General features: G+C 40.9%; 1 protein-coding gene across 4 annotated transcripts in view; it reads left to right on the forward strand.

Moving 5' to 3' along the window:
• fam49al (family with sequence similarity 49 member A, like) overlaps nt 1-12,712 on the forward strand; it is a 46,856-nt gene extending 34,144 nt beyond the window's left edge. For all 4 annotated transcript variants that reach the window (XM_084738669.1, XM_084738671.1, XM_084738668.1 and 1 more), the window contains 9 exons: nt 483-604; nt 2,641-2,746; nt 6,760-6,896; nt 7,019-7,096; nt 7,977-8,093; nt 9,973-10,052; nt 10,485-10,611; nt 11,001-11,071; nt 12,148-12,712. In XM_084738669.1, the coding sequence (XP_084594795.1) occupies nt 483-604; nt 2,641-2,746; nt 6,760-6,896; nt 7,019-7,096; nt 7,977-8,093; nt 9,973-10,052; nt 10,485-10,611; nt 11,001-11,071; nt 12,148-12,211 (902 nt within the window). In that variant the 3' untranslated portion in view covers nt 12,212-12,712. The remainder of the gene's footprint in view (nt 1-482; nt 605-2,640; nt 2,747-6,759; nt 6,897-7,018; nt 7,097-7,976; nt 8,094-9,972; nt 10,053-10,484; nt 10,612-11,000; nt 11,072-12,147) is intronic.
• Nucleotides 12,713-13,163: the final 451 nt, after the last annotated feature.

Consider the following 13,163-nt stretch of genomic DNA (forward strand, 5'->3'; position numbering starts at 1 on the left):
TGAAACTGACTTGTCATCGCCTGGTCCTTATTGGATGACCACGCAATGAAATCAAACCTCACTGTGTGACAGAGCGTGGCTCGCAGGTCTCCTCTTATAATTCTGTGGTGGGTAAATTGGATCATCCATTTACTGGCCAGATTTTGACCTTAGATGTGAACGACTGCAATGTCTGCTAACACGATGAAATGCAATAATTTTCACTTTCACTTTTATTGCAGTCATGTAGCAAGTAATTAGTTATCTCAGGCTTTTATCTGGCCTTCTAGATATCATCTTTTCAGCTCTTCCTTCATCGCTAACCTCCCTCTCTCCTTAAATCTCTCCCTTTTCCTCTCCTCCATCTTCCTTCTTTTCTGCCACCTCCTCTTGATATTTTCATCCCTTTACCCGTACCTTACGTCACGCTTTCACTTCCCGCTCTCTCTCTCTTCCTCTTTCCCTCCTTCCCTCTGTACTTTCCTTCCTTCCTCTCCTCCCAGATGCCCAGCCCACGGAGGCAGAGACAGCCGTGTGGAACCAGGTCAGCGCTGTGCTGGAGGAGGCTCATGGGATCCTAGCCGAGCTGCAGTCCTATAATGGCGCGGGCCAGGAGATACGAGAAGTGAGCACTGAGTAGTCGATAAGGGCTGAACATCCATAAACTGTTGGAAAAATAAAACTCTGGTGTCTGCCAGGGTGAAAGTCTGTCATGAGGTGTAGCACGCAGTAAATATAGGCAGAGACAGAAATGTGTGAAAGTACTTTTTCAAACATGCAATATGTTGTTTTTGGTAGAAATATTAAGGTATCATCTGTCAGAAAGCTGGACTGCTGGTCTTGATCAACACCAGCTTTAGTGTGTTCAGATTTTAGCTTTTGCTCAGCAACACATTACAGCAAACCGGTCCCCTCTGCAGCATGAATGATTGCTGCTGATTGCTCAGCTGCTGGCATTGCTCTACTTGTTAACAAATAGTGCTGAATCGTTTCCTCTCCTCACTTCCTCACCTTGAGGACTTGGAAATATTTCTTAAGAACAGACACATAGGTAGACTCTATTTCTATAAACAATCATTCACTAAGTTCAATCACCTTTTTTCTTTTAACCTGAGTGTGTGTGGCTGTAGGGCTGGGACACCACTGCTGACATTTAGGAATATTTTCTGTTTACCTAACTAATCTCACCAAGGAGAAAAAATAATTCTGTATCTTTCTTACGACAGATGCTATTAGCACCCATGTGTCACTAGCAAACGTTGCTATTTGCACTTTTTATTATTAACCTTTACTTAGCCAGGGAAACCCACTGAGACCAAGGTCTCATTTTCGATGGTGCCCTGGTTACAGACAATACATTTAAAATAATAAACAATATAAAACAATAAAACATCAAAACAAAAGTGGCCACCATCAATAGCAGCATATCAATCAATAATTCCAATTAAAAGATGTGTGCTAAAGGAGACTAGGGAGTCGAATAGCCAATGTGACTATTTACACTGTATTTATTTAGCCTGTCGTTTCAGAAAAAAGCACCCAGGTGACCACAGCCAGCAATGCTATTTGCACCTGGGGTGTACATAGTCTGTCATGGCAGAAAGAAGAACCCAGATGTGTGTAGCAAGCAGTGCTATTTGCACCCAGCTGTTAACAGCCAATGTGGCTACTTACATCTGGGTGTATATCACTGACCATGGCAGAGACAAGCACCCCGGTGTCCAAAGCCAGCAATGCTTTTTGCACTTGGGGTGTAAATCGCACAGGTGTACATAGCCTATCATACAGAAACAAGCACACAGGTGTCTGTAGCAGGCAAGTTAGCAATGCTAACCAAGTAGTTTTGTTGCCTAAACCTCACCAACCTGTGACTGGAAACTGAAAATAATAATAAAAAACTGATATAACAAGTGTAAAAAAAGTTCTCCCTGACCTCTAGTTTCTAGTTTCATACTGGACTCATATCCTGGTCTCCCAGGTTACAATCTTCTATTCTCTGCAGAGACGTTTTCAGTCTTTATAGCTAAATTATATTTAGCTTTACACTTTCCTGCTGCAAGTAAAAACCCACCAGCAAATGTGTATCAATCGATGGCTGAAAATAGTCCCCAGTTAATGTACTATTGAGTAACATTTGTTAAAACTGCAGTGCTCAGCTGTTTTAGGAAATTACTGAGCACTTTTTTTTTTTTTTTTTTAATGAAACTCTACATTTGTGACCCATTTTTTAGACTTTACATCTTCAATAGGAACAGATGGGCTTGGGGCTGAGTTCCACTGCATGGAAGAATTAATGTGTAGTTAATTCTGCTGAATAGAGAAATATAGAATAACAGCAGCCTTACCCTTTAAGGGAATCGTGTTCCTACTTAGTTGTATATGCCTGTCAGATAGTTTGGCTACAAATAATACAGTGACATGTTATTAAGTGGACAGGTGTCATTTCAATAAAACTAAATTAGGTTTTCCTGGTAAATAAGTCTGTGATACCTCAGTTTTGCTGAATTGAAATCACTACAGTATTGAAGGTGAAGCTGAAAGAGAAAATGTGGCTAAGATGAAACATAGCTTTAAGGAAGAGAGGATGGAGGAGATGGAGAGGCTTTTAAATCCATTTTGGAAAGTAACATCTGTGCTTCTGCCTGTGTTCCTTGCCCACAGGCCATCCAGAACCCAGGCGACCTCGCTCTTCAGGAGAAGGCCTGGAACGCAGTCTGCCCCCTGGTGGCCAAACTGAAGCGCTTCTACGAGTTCTCCCTCCGACTGGGTGAGCACGGTCATTACATACAGAAAATTAGCTATTTCAGGTGATGTAACACGCTCTCCGGTGACCATATTGGAAGTCCAATAGGGGCTGGAATTATAGCTGCGAGCTGCAATAACCTCAATCTGAATTTAGAAACCATTTTTGCTGTCAGTGAGGCAGTTATCAAACAAGGGACGCCTTGACTATGTCTACCAGAGGGCACATTACATCATCGCAGTAGGTGTAAGTGTTGTATGGCTATAGAAAGTGTTGGGGAAACAACTTTAAAACTGTAGTTTACCAAACTACTAGCTACTTAGCAATGACAAGCAGTTCAACTACATCCAAATTACATCACGGGAAATGATCACAGTCTAAATCTGTAATCTATGAGGCACAATTTATCTGACACTGAAAGAGCAGGTGCGTTTGATACGAGGATTAGAGCAGGCCAATCCTAAACCAGGCAGCCTGAGGATGTGTTTTAAGCAGAAGATTGGGAGCAATTGTTGAGGTGGAATCAGGAAAATTTTAATTTCTAGGTAAATTCATAGTATTCAACCACAGAGATTTGGCCACAAACCACAGGTAATTTTAATCAAATAGCAGCTGATTGTGATTAAATGACAACTGTGGCCAATGAGCTGTGGCACTGTGCCATATTGTGTTGCAAAAAATATCCTGAGACTACTATGAATATATAATTACTATCTACACTACATGACCTAAAGTGGTTAACTACTGGAAATGCTACTGAGATTTGAATGTAGTTTAGCTGCCATCCATCTACCAAGTTCAGATCACAGAGGTTAAAATAAACTGCTTCATTTTAAGAGTTCAACATTTTGAATGTTGAGGTGAGTTCACAGCTCAAAAAATGAACTATTCTACATGCATTTTAAATACTTGTAGAACCTCCTCCCACTAGGGACACTAGAGTCTATATATTTTCATGTCATACTAAACGGTGCGATATTCATGTCTTTACTTTTACATACTTTTGAAATTTCCAACTGGGAATTGCATGAGAACTGCAAGGAGAGAAAGAGGAAGATGAGACAGAGGAGACAGGCAGATATAAGGCAGATCTATCTGTTACTGTAACAGAGACTCCTGTCTGCAGCACTGGCCAGGTCGTACACTTCATGCTACAAAAATCAAAGTTTTGTTGTTTTTTTGGTCATGTTGACATTTCAGTCCATATACGCACACTCTCTCTCTCTGCTGTGAGTCTGCATCGTACCTTTTTTTATCAGCTGATTCACATTCATTTGTCGTGAACCTATCCGTTCAGTTCACCTTTCACCAAAAACATGAGCACATTCATATGTATATATCTATCTTTTTTTTTTACAAAACTGACAACTAATGCATATTGTATATGTAGTCAACTACACCCCAACACTGTGTATAGAGTCGGAGGAAGGGAGGAAGATGCAAGAAGAAATGAGGTGAAGTGTGCACACAGAAAGAGGTGTGTCACTCACGTTCATGTCTCTTTGCTCAGACTAAAATGAGCCTTTGTTGCATTCTGACGAAGCTGTAATGTCTTTGTAGTGCAGAGAAGTGTAGAGGATTGCAACACTGGTCTCACAGACTATTTTTGCATGGTAACACTAGTTGTTGCTTTGTCTTTTTGACAGCTATTGAAGTGTTACAGGATGTGAGACCTGTGACACGTATTGCAGGTGACACATCATACATATATTGTGACTGAAAAATACAGTAAAAAGGAAGATACTTTAACCACAACGCAGTCAACACATATCCACAAGAGGCAGATTAACTTCAAGGCAATGAACAGGGAGACTCTTATCATTACTTGCAATGGGGAGAAGCTCATCTAGTGCTGTCAGTGCTGCTTCACAGCTCCACTCCATGTTGCCATCTACCACCCGCATGATTTTACATGCAGTTTCAGTCCGACAGCATTCCTTAACACACACACACACACACACACACACACACACACACACACACACACACATTATGATGTCCTCTCAGCCATCTCTGCAGCATCCTGACCTAGCAGCCAGGCAGCCGTTGCTACGGAAACAGTGGTACATGGTCGTCCAGCACAGAGAGAGTGAGACGAGTAGAGTATGAGCAGAGGAATAGAGTTGGGCTGCCGCCTCTGCTCTGCCTTCCAATAATACTTCGATCTCATGGACACCGTGTTCTCAGCTTACCATAGACAGAGGGCTAACTAATAATTAATGATAATGTATCAGCACTAATGTATCTATGAGGTGCAGGACAACAGATATCTTGCAGACATCCTTTTCTTTCTAGAGAGAAATGGATCAAGTTTTTTGATACATGCATTTGATTAAAGGGGGCAATAAGAGGTTAAGAGGTTGCATATACACTAAACAAACAGCTGCAGTGTTTCTTCATCCAATCTGTCAGTGTATCCCCTCAGGAATCAGTGCTCAGGATAGGGACCTGTGCTAACAGCAGGAGGGAGAGTGGGGTTTGTGCTCGGGCCCTTTAGATGAAACATTTCAGTGCTGTATTTATAGAAGGCCCTTATACATATTTAATGCAGAGGAGAGGATGGAGCCTCAGGAGACTTTGCCTCAGCCTCTGAGGTCCAGCTCTGGTGTCGGATTTGTTAGAGGCAGCAAAGCAATGTAAAGGCTCAGGTATGTGACAGTGGATATGTATGGTTACTGATGCAGTGTCCACAAGGATGCTCAGGCCTCAGTGGAGTACCACTTATAGTATATATTCATTTAGTTTGTCTTGTAGAGTGAAATGTATTGTTATGTCTATGGTCATAGAGGGTAAACAAAGAGCTGTTGAACTGCTGAACCTTAGCAAAGGTCAGAATTACTCTCCAGGATCAGCCCAGTCATAACAAGACTACAGCCATGCTTGCTTCTCTATGAGGCTACGTAATGCACTAAATAATGTGCGAGGGAGTGAGACTGAGAAAGAGAAAGAAAGAAAAAGACTGTGAAATAAGCTGGTAAATGACACCACCTCTATTCCCACTTATCTCATTTTTCCAATCACTGAATTCTGCACTGTGAAAACCTCCCTATAATAAAGCCTTATACTCAGCATTAAAGTCTTCTCTAGTTTTAACAATTTAAGAATCTTCAGCCAAGCTAGTGGCTTCATGAGGCTGTACCTCAGCAAAGCAGTGCTTTGAGCTAAATGCCAATGTTAGCATGCTAACAACGACAAATCTAGCAATGCTTTCTGGGAGAAAAAGCTAACTGTCGGTGGTCAAGTTGCTTTGTGGTTAATGTAGGTGCCAAAAAAGAATGAATGGAATAGAAAAGACAAAATCTCTGCCTCTGCTGCATCTATTGTGATCAACTGTCCTCCGTGAATCTGCTAATTATAGGAGTGCAATACTAAATCAGTGGAGCACTTTTATGGGGATCTTTAAAGTCACTGGGATCAATCCTGAAGGGAATATGAATGACTGTAACAAATTTCATGGCAATCCATAAAATTGTAGACACTTCAAAGTGTTGGACTGAATATCGACAGACGTTGCCACCCCTAGCGCCATGCTGCTAGCCTGGCTACAAATGTCAAGAAGAAAAAGAACCTCCACATTAAGACATGTTGTTCCAAAGCCTGAAGACTCTAATGGTAAATTTCTGGTCACATTAAATGTGAAATCCCTGCCAGAAGGGCCCTGTTTGAGGACCTGAATCCTGCTCTCGGAGGGGATCCAAAAGGTCTGTCGTGCTGCCTGAGGCCAGATCGCACAGAACTTAAAAAGTGCAGGGTCCATTTCTAAAAGCAAGTCAGGTATCCAGTGATATCCAGCCAGGTGGTGACAGAACTAGAGTGAAGTGATTGCAGCTGTTCGAAACAGTTTAAAATCCTGCTGCTGCTGCATTTTGTTGTTTAAATCTGATGATATGAAAGAGACTTGAGATCCAGGCCAGATTACAGACTTACAGCGGTCTGAACATGACCAGATAAAAGCCTGTACAGCAGCAGCAGCAGCGGTATGACGTGCACATTCCAGCTTGTTTAGATACATTTCTGACATCTTCTTACGTTTGCAGAAAACGCCCTGCGCAGCCTGCTGGAGGCACTGACCAGCCCGCCCTACGCTCCCATGCAGCACCTGGAGAGGGAGCAGGCCCTGGCCAAACAGTTCGCTGAGATCCTTCATTTTACACTCAGCTTTGATGAGCTAAAGGTGAAGGGAATCATTCTTGGTCTAATTATCCCTCAGAGGCTGACCTTTACTGTCCTGAAGAATCAATATCTTCCTTGAATTGCCTTTTGAAAAGTTAAATCTGCTCTTGTCTCACCATGCAGATGACAAATCCAGCCATTCAGAATGATTTCAGCTACTACAGGAGGACTATAAGCAGGAACAGGCTGAACAACCAGCAGGTGAGGCCTCAGAGACATGATCTGGTTCAAGCTGTTTCTGTTGCATACATGATCAAACGTTCAGTTTAAGCAGCATGGTTTCACTTTCTCTCTTTACACATTAATGGCTGAAGAGGAGGTGTTCTTTTTCTCCAAACAGCACAAACAGATGCTAGACTTGATGATGATTTTCAATAACGCCAAAAATACAGATATTCCTCTTTCTATTAAACTGATACAGAGATTCTGTATTGTGGTGATGTATAGTAGTGCACAGCAGGTGCCACCAGAGGTCAGTCTCTCAACTGGTGGACAAGGCAGCACAACTGAGCCAACAGACATGGCATCTAGGGGATAAAGTTACAGGACTAACTAGTAAAAAAAAAAAATGCTTTTTCCTCTTTTTGGAAGTATTTTGAGTTTAGTCTCAATGATAAAGAAAAGCCAGCAAACACTGAAGCCTACTGATTGGTCAGAGTAGCATAGCATATTGTAGAATATGTAAGTGTAGTTGTGCGAACGTAAGACAGCAAGTGGCAGAAAGTGTCTGTGAAAGTGCACTGAGCAGAGGAAAGGTGAGCAGTGAAGCTGTCTGCCTGGCAGTAAATGTACAGTTTAGGTTTGACAATCAGCTCCACCTGCGCTGAGAGAGTACTATCCTCAGTGGAGCAGACTGAAGTTGAGCCTTTTTAGAAGAGTTTTATGCAAATAAGGTGTGAAATATATATATATATATGTGTACTGTCCAAGCCTAGGACAAGAATTTAATTTGCCATTCCAGTTCCACAAACTGGAACCAGGATTTGCTTCATCATAATTGGATCACATGATTATTGGACTGGGTGTGATCGATGGTTGATGCTTTTTAAAGATGTGATGCCTGTTTTGTATCGCCACGCAGCTGGAAGCGGAGAACGAGGTTAACAACGAAATGGCCAATCGGATGTCCCTCTTCTATGCTGAAGCAACACCAATGCTGAAGACTCTGAGTAACGCCACCACCAAGTTTGTTTCAGAGGTAGGTTTCTGATTCTTTCCAAGTCCAGATCCATAAATAGGTTTTCTACTGCAGTGGTTCTCAAAACTGGGGTCTGGGGACCAGCAGGAGTCCTTCAGTGGGTGTTAGGGGGTCCCCAGCAAAAGGAGGACTAGGATATTTTATCTTTTATCACATTTTTTGGATCTTGGAAAAACAAAAAAAGAAATAGGTTATCCATTTTAATTGATTGTAGTTTATAGTGATCATAGACTGATTGTAAAGACTTTAGTATCTTCAACTCAAAGAATAAAAAACTATTCCTACCAATATTAATTGTACCAATAATGAGATATAAGATGTGCTCTAGTGTGGATGTGACAGGTCAATGAATATGGTGTGACGTCTGTTAAACTTGGTCAGATAAGTGAAGAATAACACATGGCTTTGTTTTGTTAGCTACAATTACTTTTAAAAAAAATCATAACTAATTTAAGATCATTTCAAACTTAGAAAACTGAAACTTATAAAAGTTTTTTCAAATTTATTTTTAATGGTCTCTCAAGGCCTCAAATTTAGAGAATCACTGATCTACGTACTCTATAGAATAGTTTCACCATTGTGATCAAACTGAATAGCGAGAGGATTATAGAGACATCCTGCAACAATGTCCTTTGGGAAGAAGGGGATGCTTGCCCTGTTAAAATTAACTGACTGCTGTTAGTGTTACATTGTTGGATTTTTGTTAGTGATGCATTAATGTTAAGATTTTATTGTTGTGGCTGGTTATGGTGGAGCTACTTTGAACTATTTCACATGGTTAGGTAGCTTAATTCACAACAAAGCATCATATTTGTGATGTGCTACAGTGTGTAGATTTGTATTGTACTGTGTGTATTGTTCGTTCTTCTTTATATTATGTTAGTGCAGTGTTTCTTTGCTCTGACCTGCAAAGAGTTAGCTTTAAACTATACATATCTGGTACGGTGCATCAAATGGTGACATTTATGTTTTAAGCTGTATTCAGTCCATTAAAAATTGCATACACTAATAAAATTACATTTTATGTGCTCATCAAACCACAGTCTGTTCAGTCATCAGTCGGTTTAAGATTTAATGCACTCGGGAGTGCGGCAGTTTCTGCTTTAGACAGTTTTCTAAAGACAAAGGCACACTATGACTAAATGAAACATTGATCAGGGACATGGCTCCATCGATCACCTTGCCTACACTAATGTTTACTCTTCACACAGCTGTGGTCAGTGTCAGACGTCTTGTGCTGAATGAACAGAATACATGCAGAGTAGAGCAGAAACAGTCTCTTACTAAAGAGTTCACTGGTGAATTTACTGTGACAGGAGACTAAATCACCATGTAACTGTTTAAGATGAGTGATTTTACACTTTAAAAATATCTTTATGTATATATATATATAACTTATATAAGTGGTCTTGATAAGTGGTACTGATATGAGGCTTGCTTGTAATTGTGGAATTTAGTCCATGGATGTCCTTGTACACTGGAGTCTTCACTTCAGGTACCTGTGCTGGACTGTTGAGTGTTCTTCCTTTGTGATCAAAACAGTATTTTAGTGTCTCTTTCCAACTTTACACCACAATACTTCTGAGATTCATGCAAAATTTAGAGGACACTCTGTTCAGGATTGCCTTTTAGCAAAGTTGCTGTGCCGCCCTCATACTTTTAATAACCTCTGCAGATGTACTTTGTCTCCACCTTGTGGTAGAACATTTTGTTCCATCTCTAAATAAACTACCGAGGACATTGATCATGGATTTGTTAATGTGGGAACAATCAAATATTCTCCATGTTTATTTAATTTCCAAACATTCAAGTGTCACTTTTAGTCATAGAGGCCCCTTTTTTGTACTGATCTCTCTTTTTCTTCCCCCCCGTCCTTCAGAATAAGACCTTGCCCATCGAGGACACCACAGACTGCCTGAGCACCATGGCCTGTGTGTGCCGTGTCATGCTGGAGACTCCGTGAGTACTTTCCACACTTTCCCCTTTTCTCTGTCATCTCTTCCTCAATCCATCTCCTCCTCTCCTCGTCCTTCTCTCCAAAGGTCAGGAGCTTAGATTTTAATTAACAAGCCCATTCAAAGTGAACGCTAAAGAGGCAGAGCTCAAGTTTGAGCCACTAATTCAATCGACCGAATAACCCTCATTCATGGAGTAAATCATTCATAGAGTCCTTCATGCTAAATTTAAAATGTTTCATCTTTTTTTATTTGATGTCTTTACGTGAATAAGAACTCATCAGCAGCTTGTTGAGCCGATCACAAAGTGCTTCAAATAACAGCAGTAATATTCTCTCATTGTGTGCTCACCCTGACTCTGTGTCTTGTCGTGTCCTCTGGTCTTTATTTAACTTCTTGCTAAACTCCACTGGTTCTGTTTCTGTCTCTGTCGCAGGGAGTACCGCTGTCGGTTCACCAACACAGACACCATGCTGTTCTGCATGAGGGTGATGGTGGGAGTCATCATTCTCTACGACCACGTTCACCCTGTCGGGGCTTTTGCCAAGACCTCTAAAATCGATGTGAGGACAAACAAATGCACATTTCTGTAGTTTCTGCTTATTTGCAATACTGTTGAAGCTGTAATATGTAACATTTCTGCATTAAAACATCTAAAAATGCTCATACTAGCTAGTTGCTATAACTTAACGAGATATGTTAACACCTCAGCGAGTGAAGAGGGCAGTCGGTTCACATGACTACAGTAACTACTAATTGCAGGTCTATCCTTATAAAAATGTGTTTACTAATGCATGTTACATCTCTAACATTACCCTGGTAGAGGAGGGCTCTTACTGTTATAAATGTGTGTGTTTGAGTCAGTGTGTGGCAGCAGCAGCGGCAGGAGATGAGGTGGATCTGAGGCTGCTGACCTTTCTCTAACACCCTGTGTTGTCTTTGTCTCGGGCAGATGAAGGGCTGCATCAAGGTGCTGAAAGAGCAGCCGTCCAACAGTGTGGAGGGACTTCTGAACGCACTGAGGTGTGTGTGTGTGTGTGTGTGTGTGTGTGTGTGTGTGTGTGTGTGTGTGTGTGAACAAGTGTTTCAGTGGCAGAGAAAGAGATATATGTATAGATATTATTGTTCTTTTTATTTGTCAGTATAGTAACACATAAGACTGTCATTACACTGTCATAACCAAGTCACGAAACCTGTCATGAACATGAAGGAGTCTTTATGAATGTTTATAACTGGTGTTATTTTGTGTTATTTTTGAGGTGTCTCTTGTGTGGTTGGTTGTGACACTGGCTGTCATGAGACCATTATAAGTGTGTCATGAATATTTTCCTTGAATACAGTACGCATGTGGTTTTCTTGCTCCTGGCACTGCAAAGTCAGCTCATTAGGCTGTTAGCTAGGCAGCTAACCAAGCTAACTAGCTAATGACAGCTACACATTACAGCAGACAGCGGTTAGCCTTCTTTACCAACAAGTAAAGTAACTAAGCAACTGCTGCACTACTGTCATTTATCCATCAGGTAACTCTGTGAGCTAAATCCCCTTGGTACTGTACTCTGTTGTCAAACTGGTCTTATAACATGTAATAACATCTTTATGATGTGTCCAAATGGTAGAACTTTATTGGAGGTCAAGGAAAATCTTCATGACACACTTATAATGGTTTCATGACAGCCAATATCAAAACCACCCACATGACAGTTTAATGTGATGTTAAAACATAAAGCTGGAAAGTTCCTTAAGTTTGATAATGTCAAGTTGTCATAACAAAGACATTTCAAACAATGTCAACTTTGCATTAAAAAAACAACATAATAGACCAAATGACACTTAATTATGACTTGAGCATTTATAAAGACTCCTTCATGTTCATGACAGGTCTTATGACATTGTTATGACAGTGTAATGACAGTCTTATGCATACCCATTAACTAAACAGAAAGAATAATTTTTCACTCTTTATTGAATTGTATTGTGTCAGTGACTTTATTGTTCACCCGGCATTTGCTCCAATAAAGCATATTGGAATTGGAGGAAAAAAAAGAAATATGGAGGTATGAGGATTTCAGTATATCTCTCCCTGTCACCTCCTCCCTCAGGTATACGACACGGCATCTAAATGATGACAGCACCTCCAAACAAATCAGGGCCCTGCTGCAATGAGGAAGAGGAGAGTGGCGGAGAGAGAGGAGGAAAGAAGGAGTGCACTTGAAGTAGGAGAAGAAAGAAGACGAGGAGGAAACAAACGCCAGTGGCTGATAAACCTGTTTGTTTACAACGAACAAAGAAAAATCATCTCCAGGTTAAGACAAACCTGATGATAATAAGAAGAGGAAAATAATTATATATATTGTCAGCTGTCCATCATTCTGTCTCTCATTTTGTAAAGTAAGAAAAGAGAAAAAAAAAAAAGCCAGAAAAGAAAATATAGATATATATTAAAACAAGTGAAACACAAGTCGCAGATGAAAAATAAGTAGGATTAAAGAGGAAGCTATATTGCAAAATTTAAGGTCAGAACCGAAGCAAACTGAAAATGTACAAAAAAAAAAGAAGGGTTCATGTTCCAGCAGTAGTCTGACGAGTATTTTTGCACACACTTTGAAACAACGCCATCTCCTTTCCCCTGAAATCTGATCCCAAACTGACCCCGGACACACTCAGTTTATCCAGAGGGGTTTTAAGCTCTCGATGTGGTGGCATCGCCGTCTCCTTCAGCTGCTCTGATCTCCACCTGCAGGTGATTCATGAAGCAATGTGATGGATGCACTCCGGAGATTTGCTTCTGCCTGTTTAGTTTCTTTTCCACATCGGTTCAGCTGAAGGAAAAGAGGCAAGGATGTGAGTAGTCTTTTTTTTAATAGGAGGCCTCTATTTTCATCCTGATTTTCCCACCCACCCATCCATCCATCCATCCACCCAGTCATCCATGGGATATGTGGTTTTTCCTTGGCACAAATAGTTCCATCCATGTGGTGTGCCCTTAACGCTGTAAATGTTCCAGCACAAAAACATCTTGTGACTTGTCTGGCTTTACTTGAACAATGTCGTTCACTCTCTTTCTCTTTCTCCATGGTGCTAATGTGGTTTAGATATCACAGTGCTAGTTTGTCAG

The sequence above is a fragment of the Lutjanus erythropterus genome, chromosome 16 (genome assembly GCF_056507025.1).
Source record: "Lutjanus erythropterus isolate fLutEry1 chromosome 16, fLutEry1.hap2, whole genome shotgun sequence".
Lineage (NCBI taxonomy): Eukaryota > Metazoa > Chordata > Actinopteri > Lutjaniformes > Lutjanidae > Lutjanus > Lutjanus erythropterus.